The sequence below is a fragment of the Oryctolagus cuniculus genome, chromosome 4, assembly GCF_051225735.1.
Source record: "Oryctolagus cuniculus isolate XC-2025 breed Fujian yellow rabbit chromosome 4, ASM5122573v1, whole genome shotgun sequence".
NCBI lineage: Eukaryota > Metazoa > Chordata > Mammalia > Lagomorpha > Leporidae > Oryctolagus > Oryctolagus cuniculus.
In genome coordinates, this window is record NC_142870.1 from 48,437,889 (window position 1) to 48,463,065 (window position 25,177).

Below are 25,177 nucleotides of genomic sequence, written 5' to 3' on the forward strand. Positions count from 1 at the left end.
ACTTGTAACTCTATTACCTTTTTAGGATGAATTTCCCCTGGTGCAACAGATTTTCCCAGGGAGGTGATTTGTATATCTGAGCAGGGATGCGGAGCCTGTACCACCACTATCTTTGAGACTTTCCCAGGACCATGTTGCAACCTTTCACATTCCCAGCAATGGATTGATAATGACAAATCTTTGACATTTGGGCAAAGTTCTCATCTTTCATAATTGTTTCAGGCTAAACAGGGGCAGTGCATTGGCCCTGCCTAATATTGTTGGGCCACCAGGTTTTGGGGTGTTGCGGGGTCCTGTTTGCAGAGAGCCAGCAGGTAAAGGAGCCTCAAGCAAGTGTGGGTGATCCAGTCCAGAAATATCTGCCATATTAACTGCAGGACTGTAAGTGGCCTCGTCCTTTTCTGTTCTAAAGTTATGAATCATTATCTTAAAGTGTCAGGCCAGCATTATTTTTCTGGAAATTATACTTCTGTAGAATTTTGACTGACAATATGGATAAAACACAAGGCTGAGAACTCTTCATCCCAGGCATTCTGTGCATAATTTTTAGGTATTCCAATGCTTCCAACAATATCTCTTGAAGAGTCAAGCCTTTCAACTCAGGATCATACCATTTGGGGCAATTGGCCAAAAGAAAGGGGCTGACGGAGTAGGCTTTCAACCTTATTAGTTGGGGTGAATTTCCCATCGTCCAACACATTTTCCCCAATAGGTGATTTGCGTTTCTGGAAACAGCTCCTGTTTTGTTTTGTTTTGTTTTGTTTTGTTTTGTTTTGTTTTTAATTCAATTCTTGACAGAACCGGCAATTGAAGCCATATGTTTATGGGGAGATTTTTTAAAATTTTATTTATTTTATTTAATTGAGAGTCAAAGAGAGAAAGTTTGTCCATCTGCTTGTTCACTCCTTAAATGTCCACAACAGCCAGGGCTGGGGCAGGCCAAAACCAGAAACCCTGAAATTCAATCCTGGGTCTACAACATGGGTGACTGAGAGACAACAACTTGAGCCATCACTTGCTGCCTCCTAAGAAGTGGAGTAAGGATCCTGATATAGGCATTCTTGATGTGAGATACAGATGTCTAAAGCAGTGTCTTAACCAGTAGACCAAATGCATATCCCACTTTGTTGGAAGAGTTCCAGCCACTGATTTAATTTTATTTATTTGATGGCCAAGTGACAAAAGGAGAGGTGAGGCACAGAGAGATCTTCTATCCACTGGTTCACTCCCCAAATGCCTGCAACAATTGAGGTTAGGCCAGGGTAAAGCCAAGAGCCAGAAACTCCATCCAGATTTCCCATGGGGGTGGCAAGAACCCAAGTTCCTGGGCCATTATTCACTGTCTTCCAGGCCTACGAGCAGAAGGCGGGGTCAGAAGTGTAGCCAGGACTTGAACCAGCCATTCTGATATGGGATACAGGCATCCCAAGCTGTGGCTTAAACTGCACCACAACACTTACTACTTGATTTTATTTATTTTTTTAATGGTTACATGAGTCTTTGAAGTTTTTTCTTTGGGTATATTTGCAGCAGCAGTGGAAATTGCCACTTGGGACACCCGTATCCCTTATTGTAGTACCTAGTTTGAATGCTAGCTCTCTGCTTCTTTTCCAGCTTCCTGCTAACGTCTACCTAAGGAGGCATAGATAGTGGCTCAAGTACTTAGGTCCCTGCCACTTATATGGGAGACCTCTTTTGTTTTGTGCTTCTGGCTTCAGCCTGTCCCAGCCCCAGTTGTTTCAGGCATTTGGAGAGTGAACCAGAAGGTGCAATATCTCCTTCTGTCTTTCTCTCTCTCTGCCTTTCAAAAAAATGAAAGTAAATAAATAAAAATTATTTTTTAAAATTTTTTCTTCTAAATCAGTTCTATACCTTTTGTTTTATTTTTTCCCATTATATCCAAGACTACAAACTAAGTGACATAAAATTATATACAGTATTTTATTGTTATATTTTTTAATGTTTGCTGGATTTATAGTGATATACTGCTTTTTATGTGGTGTGCGTACCTTTTGTTGTTGGTAATCAATCTTGCCTAAGTTTTGTCAAATTTTTATATCTTTCCAAGATCCGGAATTTAACTTAGTTGATTTTTTTTATTTTCCTCTATTTTCAAACATGGGAATTTTCGTTTTATCTTTCTTGCTGTTTTATTAATTTATTTGTGATTAGAGAATATATGTTATATCAGTCTCCTGAATTTTATTTCGATTTGCTTTATAGCTCCATATTAGATCAGTTTTATTATTTTATCTGTGTATGAGAGAAATGTGAATTTTACATTTATTAGTTAGTGTTTTACTTATGTCCATTAGGTGAGTTTGTAAAAAATTCTTTTTCTAAAAAAAGATTTATTTTATTTATTTGAAATACAGAGTTACAGAGAAAGGTAAAGACAGAGAGAGAGATTTTCCGTCCGCTGGTTCAGTCCCCAAGTTGCCACAGTTTTGGAGCTGCGCTGATCTGAAGTCAGGAACTTGGAGCCTCTTCTGAGTCTCCCACATGGGTTCGGGGACCCAAGGACTTGGACCATGCTCTACTTCTTTCCCATGTACATTAATGGGGAGCTGGATTGGAAGTGGAGCAGCCAGGACCGAACCAGCGCCTATATGGGATGCTGGCGCTGCAGGCTGGGGCTTTAACCCACTATACCACAGTGCCAGCACCCCTAAAAAGTTCTTTTCTTAAAATTTTCTATGGTATTAAAAACCGATTTTCCAGTCATTTATTGAAAGAGTATGTTAAAATCTCCCAAGTATAATTCGAATTTGTGCATTTCATTTTATAGTTCTGTCAAGTTTTACTTCATATATTTTAAAGCCTCGTTATTAGTAGTTTTTGGTTTGTCAGTGGTTTTCATACTATCATAGAACCATGGGGACCACTGCATATTATCCATGAAAGAGTAGCACTCTACTATCTGTACTTACTCTTGAGCCAGACAGTACTGCTTTTTAATTTAGTTATCTGTAATTTGGGTATTATTTAATTTGAATAGCTCCATCACTTAACACAACTGTTGTGTGCACTGTGTGGAGCTACTGAAATACTTTTAATAGTTAAGTGGCATAATTACATATATTTTAGGAACATCACTTTGTTACACATGGAGAATAGATACAAGGGAGCAAACAGAGAGAAGAAACTTATTAGGAAGCTCTGGAAATTTTTCAGATGAATCATGACTACCAATAGGTTAAATTTAGAACACAAAATTCTTCAAAACAAGGTATTTCATGTTAATTAACTCACATAGTTTATTCAGTTTGTAAAACATTATTTATGTTAAAAGGGGGTTAAATTATTGCACTGCACCCCATAAAGTACAAAAGTGCTGGTATTAATCAAAAATTTAAATACTTTAATAACTTGAAAAATATTTAATGGATATTTAAAGTGAACTGAGGAAACAATATAGTAAGTGTATAAATATTGGAAGCATAGGACCACATAAATCTTTCTATTTTAAAAAGTTTGAACTGGTTTTTTTCAGGACTTCTAAAGAGTAACTACTAAGTATAGCAGAAGATGACCTGGCTATTTTTGACTTCCCAAGAAGTGCTTCTTTTGTTATTTGAGCATTCTTAATTATCGGTTGGTGTTCTATGTTCTTTTTGCCACTCTGAATCTTCTTTCTGCAGGAACAACTGCTTTATGATCCAAAGAATTTGACCTAAGGCTGAGAAAGCAAGATTAATCCAGCCTATCCATCAGGAGTCCTTGTGACTCTTTATTCTATTCAGAAAGGTTTTCCTAGCAGTTGCCCTCATTCTGTCACTCACTACAGGTGTCTGAACATACCATCCTATTGACCTAAATGAAGTCACTCAAATGCCTTTAAGTAAACTTTATAGGCTTTTAATTCTCTTATAGTCTGTCTGCTGCAGGAGTCAAATGACTTCTCTCAGAAGGAGATGGCCATTGTTTTCCTCACAAAAATTATTTCAGAAAATATTTTCAAACTGTGCTTTCTGAAGTCGTGGGGGTTCTGTAGTATTGTTTTAGGAGCTACCTTGTGGGAACAATTAGGGATAACAGGAGAGCTCCTTAGTCCACCACACCAAATCTTTTTTCTGGCTAAACTTGTAGAGTTTTGTTTTAAGAAAGTTTTTTCTTAAAAACAGCTTGAAAAAATTAAATTAAGGGCTGGTGTTTGCCATTTCAGTGTAGATGCCACTTGGGATGCCTGTATCTCATCTCTTATGGGAGTTCCTGGATTTGAGGCTCTGATCTGGAATCCAGCTCCCTGCTAATGCATACCTTAGGAGGTAGGAGATAATGGCTCTAGTAGTCAGGTACTGCCACCTATGTGGGAGACCTGGGGTTGAGTTCCCAGCTCCTGTTGGTCTGACCCAGCCCTGGTGTTGCAGGCATTTGTGCACTCAAGCAGCTGATGGGCCATCTGTCTATTTGCCTTTCAAATAAAATAAATAAATAACATTTTAAAAGTCATTTAAATCGAGCCGGCGCCGCGGCTCACTAGGCTAATCCTCCGCCTAGCGGCGCCGGCACACCGGGTTCTAGTCCCGGTCGGGGCGCCGGATTCTGTCCCGGTTGCCCCTCTTCCAGGCCAGCCCTCTGCTGTGGCCAGGGAGTGCAGTGGAGGATGGCCCAGGTGCTTGGGCCCTGCACCCCATGGGAGACCAGGAAAAGCACCTGGCTCCTGGCTCCTGCCATCGGATCAGCGCGGTGCGCCGGCCGCAGCACGCCAGCCGCGGCGGCCATTGGAGGGTGAACCAACGGCAAAAGGAAGACCTTTCTCTCTGTCTCTCTTTCTCACTGTCCACTCTGCCTGTCAAAAAAAAAAAAAAAAAAAAAAAAAAAAAAAAAAAAAAAAGTCATTTAAATCAGTGATAAGCCATCTCCATTCAGAAGTATACTTGCCACGTCCATCAAAATCACATCAGTTTTGGTGGTTGAAAAGACTAGATTTGACAGATCAAAGAGCCAGTCTTGAAATTAGACAGACTTAATGTGGTCTGCTCTCACTCTTTGCTGATTTAAGCAACACAAAACTGGATTCCTAATGTTAAGTCTTCGCTGCAGTTTTAATCACTGACCCCCTCCCACTCATGTTAATGAGGTAATGAACTGTTGGGAAGATGTGCTAATGTGAGATCTCCAAGTGGAGACTGGAAATAAATATGTTAAAAATTGTCATTTATAAGCTATTTCAGGAGTGTTTAATGTCATTACTATGTTCCACAGTATTATATCAAAAATATCCCTTCTTCAAGGTAAGAGCTTATTGCCAGAGGACAGAAGATAATTATCAGCATTGTATTTGTTTCTTAGGCTGACAAAAGAATAGCTGCTAGGTATACTATCTCTGAAAATAGCAAGCTGGATCATGCTTCCTTATCTTGAATTTACAGAGTTTCTTTGATAATAAACAGTTTGATATCTAGAAATTTGATTACTTACTATGAGCATAGTGAAAGGTACCCTCAAGGGTTGTAAAATAATACTTTTAAAACTGATGATAGCACTGGGTAGCTATCAACCTAGAAATATTTCTGTTTGGATGCTTATAGTACCTGGAATTTAATTTTAAATCTGCATTTATTTGATAAATTGTACATGAGCTTCAACTTTTCACATTAATGTTTTCCTTGGTCATAGTACATAATAGCGGTAAGGATTTTTTATTTGCTTTCTTGCCCAGACTGCTGTTTGCCTGAAGAAATAGTAAACTGATACAAGCAGAGTAAAATGATGAGAAACAGGCAGTGGAAAAATGAAAGAAATGAAAACTGCTAAAAAGGAACGAAAGCAGAAACTTTGAAAAGAAACACTAGAAGCCAGCAATATAACATGAAAATATGGAATAAAAAGGAAGAGTCCCCAAATATTTAGGAAAATGGAAGCAAAAATGAAATGAAGATTTAGACATTTGTCATTAGGAGAGACAATAAAGAAAAAAATTAGAGACAAAAGTTGCATAGAGCTCATAAAAGTTGGCAAAAAGATACAGTTTTACCATTTGTGAAGTTGACTTGTAGTGATTAAAACGTTTCTATTCTTTTGTTAAGTTAGGCCAATAATTTTTTTATTGTTATTATTTATTTGACAGATAGAGTTAGACAGAGAGACAGAGAGAAAGGTCTTTCTTCCATTGGTTCACTCCCCAAATGGCCGCAATGGCCTGCACCGCGCTGATCCGATGGCAGGAGCCAGGTACTTATCCTGGTCTCCCATGCGGGTGCAGGGGCCCAAGCACTTGGGCCATCCTCCACTGCCTTCCCGGGCCACAGCAAATAGCTGGACTGGAAGAGGAGCAACCAGGACTAGAACCGGCGACCATATGGGATGCCAGCGCCGCAGGCAGAGGTTTAACCAAGTGAGCCACGTTGCTGACCCCCCAATATTTTGTTTTTAAATATTAAGTTGATGTTTTTCCTTTGTAAAACCAGACCGTTTGCCATCCACGCTAGCTTCCTATTAGATTTCCTTTTTTTTTTTTTAACCACAGTGGCAGTATTGGGGATAATAGGCAATTTTGTACCAAATATCTCAATTTTAAAATAACAGTCATGGTTTTCCATAGAGTCAACTTTACTTACTAAAAGTTATCAACTTAATTAGAAATGAGACCACAGTTGCTTAGTAGCCCTCATTAACAGATTGTTTTATTTTCTGTAGGAGTTTATTTTCTATGACCCATGTTAGTAAATGCATTATTTCCAAATAAAGCCTCTGGCCTCTATCATTTCCATCTGTTCTATAACATAGTAGTTGGAGGTTGCCTTAGCTCTTTCCTACTCAGAATTTTTGCATGTTAGTTGCAATTTAATCTATTCCTTTGCTTTACACTGAAAAGTTCTCTTCATGGCCAGCCTCTTAATTGGGGTAACATTTATTCATTCATTCATTCATTTAATAAATGTATTTTAAGATTTAGGAACATACTTTCCCATTATGCTACTTACAAAAAATACAGAAAGAACATAAAATAACTTTTATATGCAAGGAGTTGAACATTTATTTATTGCTTAGGAAAAATAGCATAGGGAGGGGCTGGCGCCGTGGCGCAGTAGGTTAATCATCTGCCTGCAGTGCTGGCATCCCGTATGGGCACCGGTTCTAGTCCCAGCTGCTCCTCTTCCAATCCATCTCCCTGCTGTGGTGTGCGAAAGCAGTAGAAGATGGCCCAAGTAGAAGATGTCCTTGGGCCCCTGCACCTGCATGGGAGACTGGGAAGAAGCACCTGGCTCCTTGTTTCGGATCGGCGCAACTCCATCCATTGTGGCCATTTGGAGAGTAAACCAATGGATGGAGGAAATTTCTGTGTCTCTCCTTCTCACTGTCTGTAACTCTAACTCTCAAATAAATAAATAAAATCTTAAAAATAAAAATAGCATAGGGAGAAATTCCATAAGGAATCAGTGAAGGTTACAGACTATGTGAGCTTTGAAGTGATTCTTGAAGGATGAATAAAAGTATACCTGTTCTAAAAGTAATATTATGATTTTTGTGAAAAATTATTCATGTGAGCATTAGAAACTGCTAAGCATCTAGAAAGAGAAGACAAAGAATGGATTTTAACTTCTTGTCTTGATAGTTCAATTACACAATCTTGTCTATCTTGCTTTGCATGTGCAGATATTCTGATATATTCTGATACATACACATATATATATATATGTATGTGCATATATATATATATATATATTCAGAGAGGAATTCCTGTAAGTGACAGAAGGGGTTTGTTATTAGAACTAGATCCCATTCAGTTATGGGAGCTGGTTAAATAGTCTACATAAGTTTATATAAGAGTGCCCTACTTGCCCTACTTCTGGTGCTGGATTTGAAGTCAGCAGGACCACCAGCTAGCACATGAAATAGGGGAGGAGAAAGACATAGTAGGACTCATGAAGTCAAAGAGGAAATTCTTCTTTCTATCACCAGAATGTGCATAAATTTTTTACAACTGCTAAGCATCCAACTTTTCTGAAGTAGGTGATCTACAAAAGAATTGGTATATCCTTCCATGGAGCTATACTGGAACCATGGAGAGGACGAAGGAAGATCCTGTGATTGTTGGAAGAATTGTGGGCATAGCTGCTTCTCTCCACCTATAAGTTGAACCAGTGGATCTGCACTGTGTGTACATTAAAGGCACATGCACATTTGAAGGAGTTTTGACAGTTCTATCAACAACTCTATCAAGATAGAGAACATTTCCTTTATCCCAGAGAGAGTCTAAATAATCCTTGAAAATCCACTCATACCTATCACCAAAGGTAACCATTATTCTGATTTCAGTTTTTTTTTTAAACCATAGTTTGGCATTGCCTGTTCCTGATATTTCTAAAAATGTCATCAAGCAGCTTGCACTCTTATCTAAAAATTTTCTTTCAAGTTAGTGTTTTTGTATTCAGATTAACATGTATCAGGAGTTTGCTTCTTTTTAATGGGTGAGATATGAAAACAATATCTTTCTCTTAAAAAACAAATTATTTTTAAACACTTTAAAAAATGATTTACTTCTTATTTAAAAGAGTTACAGAGCGAGGCAGAGAGAAAGATAACTTTCATCTGCTCATTTACTTCCCAAATGCCACAAAGGCCAGGGTAGAGCCAGGCCAAAACCAGAAGCCAGGAACTCCATTCAGGTTTCCCACATGAGTGCAGAGGCCCATGTACTTGGGCCATCTTCTACTGCTTTTCCAGGTGCATTAGCAGGGACCTAGATTGGAAGCGGAGTAGCCCGAATTGGAACTGGCACCCATGTAAGATGCCCATTATCACAAACTGCAGCTTAACCACTGTGCCACAGTGCTGGGCCCTGAAATTCCTTCTTAAAGTTTTTAATTTATTTTCATTTTATTTGAAAGACAGAGAGACAGAGTGACATGTGGAGACAGCTCTTCCATCTGGTCTACTCCCCAAGTCCCTGGAAAAACTAGGGCTTGGCTGGCACCGCGGCTTACTAGGCTAATCCTCCACCTGCAGCACCAGCACCCCGGGTTCTAGTCCCGATTGGGGCATCGGATTCTGTCCCGGTTGTTCCTCTTCCAGTCCAGCTCTCTGCTGTGGCCTGGGAAGGCAGTGGAGGATGGCCCAGGTGTTTGGGCCCTGCACCCGCATGGGAGACCAGGAGGAAGCACCTGGCTCCTGGCTTCGGATCGGCGCAGCGCGCTAGCCTTAGCAGCCATTTGGAGGGTGAACCAACAGAAGGAAGACCTTTCTCTTTGTCTCTCTCTCTCACTGTCTAACTCTGCCTGTCAAAAAACAAAACAAAACAAAAAAACAAAACAAAACAAAACAAAAAAAAAAAAACTAGGGCTAGGACTGGTTGAAGACAGGAGCCTTGAACTCAACCTGAGTCTCTCACTTGGGTGGCAGATACCCAAGTACTTGGGCCACCGTCTGATCCCCTCCCCCATCACCTGGTGTGCATTGTCAGGAGGCTGGATGAAAAGCAAAGGGGATAGTGGGAAATGAAATAGCAGGAACTCAAACCAGGCAGTCTGACATAGGATGCAAGTATCCCAAGCTTGCAATTTAACCAGTGCACCAAATGCCCACCTCATAACTACCTTTGCTGTAAAGAAATTTAGGAAATTAGCTTTAGCCATTCCAATTAAAAGTTCCATTACTACAGAAGGAAGTGAGAATAGTTACCAAAGACTAATAGAACTATCTGCCACAAGTTGGAAATTCCTTGGTTCAGATAGCACTGGAGGATGTGAAGAGAATCAATAAGAAAATCCTTTAGCAAGAAAACCTATTTGTAAGATTTTACATATAGTCAAAAAGTAGGTAACAGAGGTCATATCTAGATGAATGATAGGGGAATAGATACAAGTGGTCAGATTTGCAAGATATTTTCCATGGAGAATTAATAGAATTTTGGTCATTGATTGACTCTAGTGTGGAAAGGAAGAGATGTGGATGTGTCAAGGATAGTTTAAGAGCATGAGCTGCTGGAGGATTTCATTGCCTGGATTTGTATCCTGATTTGGATATCTCCTAACAAAGTGACCTTATACAAGTTATTTAACTTTCTTGCCTTAGTTTCCTCAACTGCAAAGTGAAAAACATAATCCATGTTTCAGAAATTAATTGCAAGATTGAATTAGATGACATGGGTAAAACACCTGATTTTAGGAAAAAAAAGTAAACCAATGATAACATTTTAGGGAGGACTGATACCTATCGTGTAGGAAGAAGAGGAAAGTTCGATAAGGAGGCTTTGGGGAAATTAGGAGAAGTAGGCAATGAAGAAAGAAAGCTAGTGCCAGGAAGCCAAAGTGGGAGAAAGTTTAATGAAGTTGAGTGGCAGAACCAAATAGGATGGCAAGGTGAAGGCTGGAAATAGGCCTTTTAACATAGATTAGTTGTGTACTTATTTTCTCAACAAGCTTCTTAGGAAAACAGTTATGTTTATTTATCTTTAAAGTGGTAGAAACAGAGTATGGTTAAATGAATTGCTAAACTATTTGGAATAATTGATAAATTATTATAAATGCCAGATTATTCTTAGTAATTTGGAATTTTAATGAAGGATTCCCCTACAATTGACTTTTTAAATATTGCATTTTAAGTTACTAAAATTTTTCAAAACTATCATTGCAATGCCAGTCTTATGAAACAGTTAAATTATATTTCAGCACAAGATATTTGGTTCATTTTCATCATCATAAAAGCTGTGCATAAGTACTTCATAGGTAGGGATTCTATGATTTGTAGAAGGACAGCTGGACCTGACTCTCAGGTCATTTGCTTCAGACCTGTTACTTATTAGTTTCTAAACATGCATAGTTTTTCTCAAATATATGCTTATAGTATTCTATGTCTTACTACCTCAGCTTCCATACTTATTTTAGCAGCTGTATTGTTTTCTTCTGGATACATAGCAGTGGTAACCTTGTAGTACTCTATCTGGTATTAGATTAGGTTGGTATTTTTGTGCTACATTATTAATTAGGTCTGTAACTTCGAAGTCTTTGTGACCTCAATCTGATAAATTGGGTCAGACTATTTACTTCATACACCTTACCTCATAAGGTTTTATTAAGACTGTATGTGAAGTACTGTTTAAATTAAGCACCGAATAAATGTAAGGTGATATTTTTAATTCAGAGAAGCATATGTCCTTCACTGAGTTAACATAGGGATCAGCATTTCATTGATTGTTGAACCAAAAACATTTTCCTTTTATTAAGAAAGAATATCATTTTTAAAATAAAAATTTTCTTTTGAAGGAATATGTTCTGTGTGTTCAATGTCCTCTGGAAGTATTTCACCTTTCAGTTTTGGACACAGTTTAACTGGCATTTGAACAGTGAAATAAAACAACTGCCAATAGTTTTCATATATTTTTCACATTAATTATATGATTATTTTTCTTTGTATTTCTTGTATCATAGCCTCATATAGGATCTCTGAAATATTAACTGAATATTAAATGTTTATATCGCACCAACTATAAAATTGATGATCTTGTTTTTATTTTATTTTTAAATTTTAATTTATTTTTCATCTATTTGAAAGGCAGAGAGACAGGAATAGTCAGATCTGTCTACTGGTTTACTTCCCAAATATCTGCAACAGTTGGGAATGGACTTGATTGAAGCCAGGAGCTCAGAATTCAATCCAGGTCTCCCATGTTGGTGGCAGGGTCCCAGACACCTGGGCTATTACTTCCTCTCTATCAGTATGCACGCAAGCAGCAACCTGGAATTGGAAGCAGAGTTATGACTCAAACCCAGGCATTCTAATACAGGATATATTTGTCCCAAGATTCCTCTTAACCACTGTGTCAAATGCCCACCTTGCTTTCTAAGATGAAGGGCCAAAGCTTGCTAATATTGTGGCATTAAAGGAATGTACAAGTCTGTCTCATTGACTGCTTTCTTTTGCTGACCTTTATATCTTACACAATGGGACTGTTGCTTTGATACTCTAATAGTCATAGAAGACACATAGGAATAAAGATGAAAAAGAAATACATTATCATAGCATTATTTGGCTGCTTAATTTTTCAAGAGTACAGGCTTCTATTATTCCTTCACTTCTGCACTGGAAATTTTTGTAAGTGAGACAATGATTACCTTCAAAAGTATTGTAGGGATGACATAAAAAAGAAGTTGCTCATTTCCTGATAAGTCGTGAAGGAAGAAAGGGTGAAAAATCACTTTCTGTTTTGGTCAAAAGATGGCACTGTTGCTGTGCTGGTTTTTTTTTTCCTGTAATTTGGGCTTAGTCCTTCTTAAAAGTAGAAAATAGTTAAATGTAGTGATCTAATTAACACTGACCCTCCAACAGAATGCCAAATTTCATAATCAAGCACTAGAATAGATCACAAAAAATTTATATTTTTAAAATATGTTAGGTGGTCTTAATAGCTATTTATAAAAATAACAACCTCTGTTTGAGACTTAGAGATTTGCCAGAGGAAAATAGGGCACCCTACATCGTGTTTTTAATATTGGTTAGGTTTTGAAATTCCCTCCATTTATATCTTGGACTGCTGTCAGAGTCCCATGACATGTTAGTGTTTGGTTTGGCTTTTTAACATTATTGACTTTATATTGTCCTTAAGGTAATATGTTTGTTCTTCAAAGTGTCATGTAATTCCTCTGTTAATAATTGGACGACTTTTTTGCCTACTCTGGAAACGTAAGAATGGTCTCTCTTCTGGAGCTTGGGAGAGTAACATGTTCTCACCTTGTTGCTGGAGGCTTGGTTCTCTGGTTTTCTCTAAGTAGATCTTTTAAAGATGGAGAACTTCAGTGAAAAATTAAGCATTCAACTTTGGGAAATGCAAAATGAACTACTTGAAAAATGCCTTTATTCTTGATTGTACAAACTAGTGTTCAAAAAACACACAAATCTAAGCCTTTTTTTCAGTGGAAAAGGAAAGAACTCTTGGTGTACTGCGAGAACACAATTCAGTTTTTCTTCTTACAGATTTATATGATTTTTCCATTCCAAGTTGGTTCTAGGATCCCTTTAGATACCAGAATTCATAGATGCTCAAGTCCCTTATATAAAATGGAATAGTATTTACATAAAACCTATGTATATACTTCCATATTCCTGAATACTTTAGATCATTTCTAGATTACTTATAATACCTAGGGCAATGAAAATGTGACATAAATAGTTTTTATGCTGTATTATTCAGGGAATCATGACAGGAAAGAGAAGTTTAGGGGTTGTGACACCAACATCCCCTATTTGGAGTGGTGGTTCCAGTTCTGGCTGCTCTGCTTCCAAATCCACCTAGGAAAGCACCAGAAGATGGCCCAAGGACTTGAGTACCTACTACCCATAGGGAAGACCCAGGTGGGATCCTGGCTCCTGGCTTCAGCCTGACCCAGCCTTGTTCTTTATGGCCATTTGGGTGTGAACCAGCAAATCTTTGTCACCCTGACTTGAAAAAAAAAGTCTGTACACGTCAGTGTAAATACTATTTTTTTCTGAATATTTAGAACTTATGGTCAATTGAATCCTTGGATGCAGAACCTGAGGATGCAGAGGGATGACTGTATTAGAATGAGAAAGCACTGGTAAACTCCTACATATAGACTTTTTATTAGTAGATTCACCTATCTACGATTTACTTGTGAAAGTAATTAAATTAAGCTTTCATTGAAAAGCTAGTGTGTAATAACATGTAGACATATAACATACAAGCATATTCAGAAAATATTTTATATAGCTTTACAATGTAATTCATTTGAATCTAAAATACAACCAAAATTCTCTCCAAAACCTTTGAAATAAGATGTTTCACAATTTCAGTTTTTTATGGATTTTAACTGTAATACAGTATATATTTGGTATGTGCTATACCTCCTTTCTTCAGTAGGTTCTAGAACAGCACTTTGTAATCAAACATTAATACTTTTTCAGCAAAACATAAATAGTTATATTCCATGAGATAAGCCTTGATCATAAATAGCCTTCCATCAGTTTAGGTCAGATTTTGAGGCAAAATAAATCTGCCACAAACTTATTATTTAAGAACTTGTAAATTCCAGAGTTTTTTTTGTTTGTTTGTTTGTTTGTTTGTTTTTTTGATTGTGCAAGCGAATTTGACAGCAGATCTGAATTACAATTCAGGTATACCCTGTGACTGCCAAAAACCTATTTAGGATTCTCTGTTTGTAAGTGAGGAAAATTTAACATTATATTCTATTTAATGGCTTGTTTTGTAAGAATATGTTTTGTTTTGCTTTTAGCTACTTCTTTAGGTGGTTTAAGCACAAAATACATTTCAGCCTATTTCATAATATACTAAAAAACAAAAATTTGGAGAATGTTGTATAGCCAATACCCGCCATCAAAAATAATAGGGTTAGGCTTAGAGGTTAGGACAGCAGTTAGAACTCCCACGTCCCACGTTGGAGTGCCTGATCGATCATCATCTAAGAAGGCTAATGCAGACCCCAGGAGGCAGGGTGATTGACTCTTGTAGGTTTTTATGTGGGAGATGTGGATTGAATCCTGACTCTGAGGCTCAGTACACTCTCCCTATTGGAGGCATTTGAACATGAAACAGAGCTTTCCGAATCTGTCTCCCTTCCCCTCCCTCCTTCTCTCTTAAATTTAACTAGCTAACTAATTAGCTAACTTTTACAAAAGAATTAGAGTGTCTGGAATCCATTCTATGGCAGGAAAACCATCATTCATTCTCTGTGAGTAGTATTTAGGGTAAGACATTTTTTAATGCTATAATGTTAAGAATAGCTTTGTTTCCTAGTGTTGTGAGATAGAATCTTATTTCGTTTAAAGTAGGGTTTAAGCCTGATCAGCACTTATATGAGAGGCTTCTGAGGGGAATATATGTCTTGGGGAATTGATAGAGGGGTTATATTATTTGGCAATTTTGCTTTCTTTAAAGTACTTCCCCAAAGGCTGATGCTGTGGTTTAGCAGGTTAAGCCAACACCTGCAGTACCAGTATCCTATATTGGCGCCAGTTGGAGTTCCGGCTGCTCCACTTCCAATCTAGCTCCCTGCTATGGCCTGGGGAAGCAGTAGAAGATGGCCCAATTCCTTGGGGCCTGCCGGAAGAAGCTCCTGGATCCTGGGTTCTGATCAGCCCAGCACTGGCTGTTGCAGCCATTTAGGGAGTGAATCAGCAGATGGAAGAACTCTCTCATGCTCTCTGCCTCTGCCTTTGTAACTCTTGCCTTTCAAATAAATAAATCCATCTTTAAAAAATGATTAAAGGCCGGCGCCGCGGCTCACTAGGCTAATCCTCCGCCTTGCGGCGCCGGCACACCGGGTTCTAGTCCCGGTCGGGGCGCCGGATTCTGTCCCGGTTGCTCCTCTTCCAGGCCAGCCCTCTGCTGTGGCCAGGGAGTGCAGTGGAGGATGGCCCAGGTGCTTGGGCCCTGCACCCCATGGGAGACCAGGAAAAGCACCTGGCTCCTGGCTCCTGCCATTGGATCAGCGCGGCACGCCGGCCGCGGCGGCCATTGGAGGGTGAACCAAGGGCAAAGGAAGACCTTTCTCTCTGTCTCTCTCTCACTGTCCACTCTGCCTGTCAAAAAAAAAAAAAAAAATGATTAAAAATACTTGCCCAGCTTTACATTATAGTTGGATAATATGTATTGAGTAATATATAAAACAAAATAATGTTAACTGGTTTCCATTTCAGTTTGGAATATCAGGTTAGCAGTCTCCCTAATCTGATCAAATAATTCTTATGTTTCTACTGTGGTCATAATGTCTGTTTCTGACTTCCATTTTTTAGTATCATTTGAAAGCTCTGCTGCTGTCATCACTCATATTAAAATGGTGAATAATTCCAGTCTTAATAAAACTTCATTTATAGTAATTTCACAGTAATATCTTATTACCCAGGGGCCACTGCTTATTTGGAAAGGGTTGGCAGTGAGTACTACTATGCCTGAATGGTTGTTGCTTAGTTGTTTAGTTTTCCTTCCTCTTACTACTTTTTCTTAATTGGGAGTGGGCTTTTAGCCTGGCAATTAGTATGCTTATGTTAATTCAGATGGTTACATCTGAGAGCCTGGGTCCTGTTCCTGGCTCTGGCTCTTGATCCCAGCTTCTTGCCAGACCCTGGGAGGCAATGGTGTTCACTCAAGTTGTTGGATTCCTGCAACCCATGTGAGAGACATGTATTGAGTTCCTGACTCCTGGCTCTGACTCAGGCCTAGCCTTATCTATTGTGTGCATTCAGAGAATGAACCAGAGAATGGGAGCTTGCTCTCTGTCCATATTTCTCTGTCTTTCCATCTTGTTGGCTCCTCAAAACATTATTTTAAAATTTTTTAAAGACAGTTACTGCATGGCACATAAATTTATGCAAGCATGGAGAACTACTTACCTCATACTAGACCAAACCCAACATTATCTTTTTTTTTTTCCTTTTCCAATCTTTTTATGTGGTCAGTATCACAGTTTTGCTAGAGTTTAATGCTATTATTAAAATCTCTATAATTCCTAAATATCTTTTCTCCTTTTTAGTTTCTCCTTTTAAGTTTTGTTTGTGTGTGTGTATGTTAAAGATTTATTTATTTAAAAGGCAGAGCAACAGAGAAAGATGGTGGGAGAGAGAAAGAGAGATCTTCCATTTCCAAAGACAGGAGCCAAGAACCCCATCCTGGTCTCTCACATGGGCAGCAGGAGCCCAAGTACTCTAGCCATCTTTTGCTGCCTTCCCACATTAACAGGAAGCTTGATTGGAAGCAAGGTATCTAGGCCTCAAACCAGAATTCTGATATTGGATGCTGACATTGCAAGCTGTGGCTTAATCTACTGCACCACAATGCCAGCCCCATTTTAAGTTTCTTACAGGCTTAGTAAGACCTCTTTAATAGCACTTTTTTTTTTTGCTATTATTGAATCATATTGTGGGGAGCAACTTGGACTAGACTAAGTTACTGGAATTAAGACTTATTCTATGCATCTGCTCTCCCACAATATGGCGCTGAGAAGGGAGAAGCAGCTTCTACACAGCTGCCTCCAGTTCAACCAATAAACAGCAGGACCTGCTCCTGATTGGAGGAGAGCAGTGTACTCGGCGTGTGGGTAGCAGAGTTGGGATTGGCGGAAGAGAACTATAAAGGAGGAGAGAGACAACATGCACCAGGAACATCTAGGGGGAACACCTGAGGAACATCTGAGCAGCCCCCAAGAGAGCCGGCCGGCGGTGTGCCGCTCCCCCGCGGAAGTGGGGAATGTGGCAGGGGGAACCGCCCTTCCACAGAGGTGGAAGGGACGGCAGCCAACCCGGGAAGAACCAGCAGCAAACCCGGGAAGGGCCTAGCAGACGAAAGAACAGCGCAGGGTCCTGTGTCGTTCCTCCACGAAGACGGGGAGCGACACATATCTATTCCAAAACATTTTTTTTTTAAGCCAGACTGAATTTATTCAAAGAAAATAAATTCGTAGAGGTGGGTGACCAACTGCCTGCGTGTACATTGACAGGATACGTGACAGAAGACCCCAAACCAGCATTTCTCACATCTCACTGTCTCTTTTCAAAATACATATATAGCCCTCTGTTAATGATTTAGAAACCTATGACAATAATTATTTCTTATCTATTATTTTAAAATACATGTGACTGTTATGGAAGTAGATAATTTATCCTAGGTGCTCTATTGCTGGTTAGGGTACTATACATCTATTTAGTTGTTTATATTTCAGAAGTATGTTAATTTTCACTTAGTTTGTTGTAAAAAACTTCATTTAATTTTTATTGGATAACCAAGATCAGATGTATTGCTGTTTAAGTCAGTGAACTACCCGATTATACAGTTATTGTAATGTTCTAGCCTTAACAATTTGAGTACCCATGACCATATTTTGTATTAAATATAAAAATATGTGTTTTGATGAATTCTAACTCTAGAAGTAGTTTTATGCTTTATGCAAAATAGTAGTGAACCACAATATAAAATGATTCAATTCATGAGAAAAACATCATTTTTTTAACTTTTATTTAATGAATATAAATTTCCAAAGTATGGCTTATGGATTGCAATGGCTTCCCCCCCATACCGTCCCTCCCACCCGCAACCCTCCCCCTTCCCACTCCCTCTCCCCTTCCATTCACATCAAGATTCATTTTCGATTCTCTTAATATACAGAAGATCAGTTTAGTATACATTAAGTAAAGATTTCAACAGTTTGCTCCCACACAGAAACATAAAGTGAAAAATAATAGATGATTGTTTTAAATGATGATGAAATCAGATCAGACCTATTGTCATGTGAGAAAAACATCATTTATGACATAAAATAATTCTCAGTATAAAGGAGTCTTAGCCATGATCTCTGGAGGTGAGATCCTGCTTTCCAGATGTTTGCTGCCTGCTTTCCTAGATCTTTCCTTTATGGTACTTATGAAGACCACAACTACTAGAAGCAAAAGGCTAACTAATATTTAAACAATAATCATCAGTAGCAAAACATCAACAGTCATTTGACAGGAATCTGTTATTTTGCCCCAGGGTTTTAATATTAACACAATTTCTAAAAAAGTGTTTGTGTTACCACACACAATTTCCATGTTTAGAAATTAATACAGGCAATTAAGTTTTACTAAGCTAATTTTGGAACAATAAATTATTAATGTTGGAAGGAAAATGAAACAGAAGAATCAGCCAACATTGGCAACACTATAGAAATTAATTTAAATTTGTAACAAGTCAGGACCATATTGTTTGCAAATGAAGAGGTTTCCCTGTGCTTTTGTGAAACTTTAATGAGAAAGAAACATACTTACTTGATTAAGCATTGGCTTTGCTAACTGTAGATGTAGGAGCAAAATATATCCTGTAAACATACATACTTTTATACATACACACATATATTCCTTGCACTATGATCCAACAGGTTACCTATTGCTACAGTCAGTAGAAAGTGAGGCAAAATGACTATAATTATAATTTACAAAATTTTAGCAAACTCTGCATTTGCCTTATTTTATTAGTGTGAAACAAAGACGGCATCAGTTTTTTTGCTGCTATTACATATTACCACCAACTAAGTAGCTTAGAATAGCACAAATGGTGTCATTTTGACTATCAGGAGATTAAAATGGGTCCCGTGAAGCTAAAATCAAGGCACTGGCAGAACTGTGTTCTCCTTGGAGGGACTAGAGGAGAATCTGTTTCCTTTTGAGCTCCCGAAGCAGCCCAAATTCTTTGACTCCTTGTCTCTGGCCAGCAAGCTATCATTCCAACCTTAACTTCCATCATCACATCTCCATTTGTAATTGTCTTGCCTCCCTCTTTAATTATGAGGACCTTTGTGATTACATCGGACACACTTGGATAATCCCCTCATCCCTAGGTTTTGGGGATTAGGATATAGACAGTTTTAGATGATCATTATTGTTCCCACCATAGGATGTTATTCCATTAACAGCTTGTATCTCTGGTGTCTAGATACGAGTCTTTTTTATTTGTGTCAGTGATATTATATTTAAATTTATTTTCTTTATTTTGAGAGGTGTACAGAGAGAGAGAATAAGTGAAAAACAGACAGATACAGAGCTCCCATCTGCTGCTTCAGTCCCCAAATTCCTGCATTGGGCAGGCTTGGGCCAGACCATGTATGGAAGTCAGGAACTCAAACTGGGTCTCCCATGTGGGCTGCAGAGACCTAACTCTGCAGGTCTGCATTAGCAAGAAGCTGGAATCAGGAGCCAGAGCTAGGACTCAGATCTAGGTGCTTGGATATGGAATGCAGGCTTCCTAAGCTCTGTCTTAACTGCTAGCCCCTGTGGGCAACATTAGGAGCACAGTGGTAAGTGGGGGAAAGCTACATATAAAAACTATTTCTTAGAGGTTGACAACAAACACTAAAAAATAAGTAGGCCCTCAGTGGTAGGTACTCTTGAAATATTTGTTTAATCAATGAATACATAGGAAGTCTAGAAATTAGTACCAAAAAATGTGATTATTTGGAAAGTCCAGGATTAAATTTTCTAGAGAACTCATACCTTAACAGTCAAAATTTTTTAAAAAATAATAAATGACGTCTTTGGGAGAAATTCTGTTATTTATCCTGCCTACAAATCTCCCCTTTAATTTATGTAATCATAGAAATAAGTTACATAGGTATACAATTAAAAATATAAATGAGCTTCTAGTTAAAAAGAACTTTCTCTTACTACAACGTCACTCCTCAGAGGCAGCTGCTTCTAATTATGTCTGTTCTTATTTTATTCTCCAGGTCACTCCCTAAAACTCTCAAAAGCATTTTTATCCTTTAACTTCGAAAAATTTATCAACTGTAGATATTGGTTACTTCCCTGTTGCTTTGATTGACCTCACTTATCTTAGTCTTCCTTCCTTTTCACACTTGCACCCTGTTTAATCATACTTTCCCCAGTTTTCTCCCTCATTCAGCTCTGACATTTGGTACCGTCCACTTAGACCTACATTTCTTGTTCTGCTAGTGTTGTAAAGTTACTCTTTAAACACTTGACTCTTTACTTTCTTTCCATTTTAAAAATAAATATTTGTTAGCTTTTCTTTTTTATAAAGTAAGTATGTACCCTCCCTGTCTTCCATTTTCCCCCTCCTTGTGCTTCCCTAGTGTCCTAAATAACTATTTACACAAACCATGTCTTCAAATTCAGTGGCATTCTGAGAAACTTCAGCATAGAAATTTTGGGAGGGGGAAGGGTGTACAGAGTTCGGCTTGTGAAACACTTCCTTTTTTACCCTATGTCCCCCAACTTGATTGTAAGCTTTGTGAAGGTGATGTTTCGTTGTTGTTGTTCTGTTTGGTTCATAACTAATCTGCATTTCTCTGATTACGTGCAGGTCCGCTATTAAGGCTTTACGTCCTGGAGGTTTGCTTGTGTACTCAACATGCACACTTTCCAAGGCAGAAAATCAAGATGTGATCAGTGAAATTTTGAACTCTCACAGTAACATCATGCCTGTGGACATTAAAGGAATAACAAGGACTTGCTCCCAAGACTTCACATTTGCTCCCACTGGCCAGGAATGTGGGTTGTTGGTGATTCCAGATAAAGGCAAAGCCTGGGGTCCAATGTATGTAGCCAAATTGAAGAAATCTTGGAGCATGGGAAAATGATGACATGAATATAAAAACATGAATTTATTACATTTATTATTCTGAGCTCTTTACATGCTAATATTTAAATAATTTTGCAGTCATTTCTTCTGTTTGGAATCCTAGTTAGTTAGTACATTAGCATCTTAGAATGTAGGCTTAAGAATTTTTCAGGTGGATTTTTTTCCTAGAAATATATCTGTAGCAAAGATTTAAGCTGGTGCAGATGGTGTTTGTTCTGTATAATAAATCTGCTGTCTTTTACTTGGCATTTTATAGTTAAATTAATCAAGAATACAGGGTTTTGTGCATAAAATGTTTATAACTACATTCTATCCACGATGTGAGGGCTTTGAACCTTTAAACATGCACAATTGCCAGCACCCTTACTGTTTCCCTGCTGATCAGATGTACAGATTCTCTCAAGAGTTTTCCCTTTTCCATTGTTCAGAACTCTTTGGTATTCTGAGGCTAACATTCTTAAGCAGGACTATTTCTAGTTCTAGCAAAACAAGTTTCTTATTTGCAAAGTTGTTTTCTGTTAAGGACTATCTTATGTTTACTGCAAAGGTCAGTGACTCTATTGACATCAACTTTATTTCCCTCCCCCATTTTTTATGTTTTTTTTTTTTTTTTTTGGTATTCACAAATACAAATTGAAAGGGTAAATTATGTTGAGAAGCCTTTAGAACAGCAGCTTCACATGTGCGTGTTTGACTTTCGACATTCAGCTTGTAGAATAATGGAGTCTATCCAGCAGGCTATAAAGCAAGTACTTGAAACAAAACCAGAATGATTAATAACTGCAATAACTGAACTATATTTGGAGAGTTTTGTTACATAATTGCAGTCATAATGAGCACTACAGAATCTGATTATCTTACATTTGCAATCTGGAGGGGCTTTTTATTTCACTCTGTTATAAAAATGTTATATGAATGTATGATGTCACATATTAACTCACAGGAGGGAGATGCCTAATGAGAGTGGATTATCCTATTACCAAACCCAGTAGCATTTACTAAGTAGCTCCCCCTGTTTACATATATCCTGGGATTATTATACACATTTCCTTATGAGTATTTAGGGTTTTAGCTTCAGTTTTGGATCATGTGTTTTCTCCAGAAACTGCTTCACTTAGGTCTAAGCATATTTTTTCCAACTATTAAGAAGAATTATGGGAACCAGTACTGTGGTACAGCAAGTTAAGCCACCATCTGCAGTGCTGGCATCCCATACGGGCACCGGTTGAAATCCAGCTGCTCCACTTTCAATCCACATCCCTGCTAACATGCTTGGGAAAGCAGCAGAAGGTGGCTCAAGTACCTGGACTCCTGCATCCACGTGGGAGACCTGGAAACAGCCCCTGGCTCCTGGTTTCTACCTGGTTCAGCCCTGACCATTGCAGCCATTTGGGGAGTATCTATCTCTACCTCTCTCTGTAATTCTAACTTTCAGATAAATAAATAAATCTTTAAAAAATATGCAGCATACTTTGTATACTTGTATATACTTTTTATACACAAGCAATGCCATGGCTGAGAAAGAACTGCTAAGATCAATCCCATTCACAATAGCTACAAAAACAATCAAATACCTTCAAATAAACTTAACCAAGGACGTTAAAGATCTCTACAATGAGAATTACAAAATCTTAAAGAAAGAAATAGAAGAGGATACCAAAGAATGGAAAAATCTTCTATGCTCATGGATTGGAAGAATCAACATCATCAAAATGTCCATTCTCCCAAAAGCAATTTATAGATTCAATGCAATCCCAATCAAGATACCAAAGACATTCTTCTCAGATCTAGAAAAAATGATGCTGAAATTCATATGGAGGCACAAGAGACCTCGAATAGCTAAAGCAATCTTGTACAACAGAAACAAAGCCGGAGGCATCACAATACCAGATTTCAGGACATACTACAGGGCAATTGTAATCAAAACAGCATGGTACTGGTACAGAAACAGATGGATAGACCAATGGAACAGAATTGAAACACCAGAAATCAACCCAAACATCTACAGCCAACTTATATTTGATCAAGGATGAAAACCAATTCCTGGAGCAAGGACAGTCTATTCAATAAATGGTGCTGGGAAAACTGGATTTCCACGTGCAGAAGCATGAAGCAAGAACCCTACCTTACACCTTACACAAAAATCCACTCAACGTGGATTAAAGACCTAAATCTACGACCTGACACCATCAAGTTATTAGAAAACATTGGAGAAAACCCTTCAAGATATTGGCACAGGCAAAGAATTTCTGGAAAAGACCCAGGAGGCACAGGCAGTCAAAGCCAAAATCAACTATTGGGATTGCATCAAATTAAGAAGTTTCTGTACTGCAAAAGAAACAGTCAGGAGAGTGAAGAGACAACCGACAGAATGGGAAAAAATATTTGCAAACTATGCAACAGATAAAGGGTTGATAACCAGAATCTACAAAGAAATCAAGAAACTCCACAAAAACAAAACCAACAACCCACTTAAGAGATGGGCCAAGGACCTCAATAGACATTTTTCAAAAGAGGAAATCCAAATGGCCAACAGGCACATGAAAAAATGTTCAAGGTCATTAGCAATCAGGGAAATGCAAATCAAAACCACAATGAGGTTTTCACCTCACCCCGGTTAGAATGGCTCACATACAGAAATCTACCAACCACAGATGCTGGCGAGGATGTGGGGAAAAAGGGACAGTAACCCACTGTTGGTGGGAATGCAAACTGGTCAAGCCACTATGGAAGTCAGTCTGGAGATTCCTCAGAAACCTGAATATAACCCTACCGTTCGACCCAGCCATCCCACTCCTTGGGATTTACCCAAAGGAATTTAAATTGACAAAAAAGCGGTCTGCACCCTAATGTTTATTGCAGCACAATTCACAATAGCCAAGACCTGGAACCAACTTAAATGCCCATCAACAGTAGACTGGATAAAGAAATTATGGGATATGTATTCTTTAGAATACTATACCGCAGTAAGAAACAATGAAATCCAGTCATTTGCAACAAAATGGAGGAATCTGGAACACATCATGCTGAGTGAAATAAGCCAGTCCCAAAGGGACAAATACCATATGTTCTCCCTGATCAGTGACAACTGACTGAACACCAAAAAGGAAACCTGTTGAAGTGAAATGGACACTATGAGAAACGGTGACTTGATCAGCATAGCCCTGACTGTTAATGAACAACTTAATACATTATCCCTCTTAGTAGTTTTTTTGTCTGCTCTACTTAATATGACTGGTTTAATTCTGTAATTAATACACAGTTATTCTTAAGTGTTGAAAATTAACTGAAATGTGATCCCTGTTAAACATAAGAGTGGGAATAAGAGAGGGAAGAGATGTACAATTTGGGACATGCTCAGGCTGACTTGCCCCAAATGGTAGAGTTAGAAACATACCAGGGGATTCCAACTCAATCCCATCAAGGTGGCATGTACCAATGCCATCTCACTAGTCCAAGTGATCAATTTCAGTTCACAATTGATCATAATGAAAGGACTAAGAATCAAAGGGAGCACATAAACAAGTCTAGTACCTGCTAATACTAACCGATAGAATAAATAAAGGGGAGAGTGATCCAACATGGGAAGTGAGATACTCAGCAGACTCATAGAATGACAGATGCCCTAAATAGCACTCTGGCCTCAGAATCAGCCCTAAAGGCATTCGGAGCTGGCTGAAAAGCCCATGAGAGTATTTCAGGCATGGAAAGCCAAGACACTCTGGAAAACGATCTCTCTGAGTGAGATCTCAGTGGAAAGAACATGTCTTCAAAGAAGGAGGTACCTTTCTCTGAAGGGAGGAGAGAACCTCCACTTTGACTATGACCTTGTCTAAACAAGATAAGAATCGGAGAACTCAGAGGGCTTCCATAGCCTTGGAAACTCATGACTGGAGCATAGGGAGATTACTGATGCCATAGACAGGAGTGTCAATTGGTAAAGTCAACAACAGGAGTCACTGTGCACTTAACTCCTCATGTAGGATTTCTGTCCTTAATGTGCTGTGCATTGAGATTTAATGCTATAACGAGTACTCAAACAATATATTTCACTTTGTGTTTCTATGGGGGTGCAAACTGTTGAAAGCTTTACTTAATGCATACTAAACTGATCCTCTGTAAAAAAAAAAA

General features: G+C 38.4%; 1 protein-coding gene across 8 annotated transcripts in view; it reads left to right on the forward strand.

Moving 5' to 3' along the window:
- Positions 1 to 24,775, forward strand: part of NSUN3 (NOP2/Sun RNA methyltransferase 3) — an 88,509-nt gene extending 63,734 nt beyond the window's left edge. For 6 of the 8 annotated variants that reach the window (XM_002716753.5, XM_051819162.3, XM_089330683.1 and 3 more), the window contains one exon: positions 20,768 to 24,775. In XM_002716753.5, the coding sequence (XP_002716799.1) occupies positions 20,768 to 21,044 (277 nt within the window). In that variant the 3' untranslated portion in view covers positions 21,045 to 24,775. The remainder of the gene's footprint in view (positions 1 to 20,767) is intronic. The other 2 variants (XR_007908929.3, XR_016232395.1) reach the window with 1 other exon arrangement.
- The last annotated feature ends 402 nt before the right edge of the window (positions 24,776 to 25,177 follow it).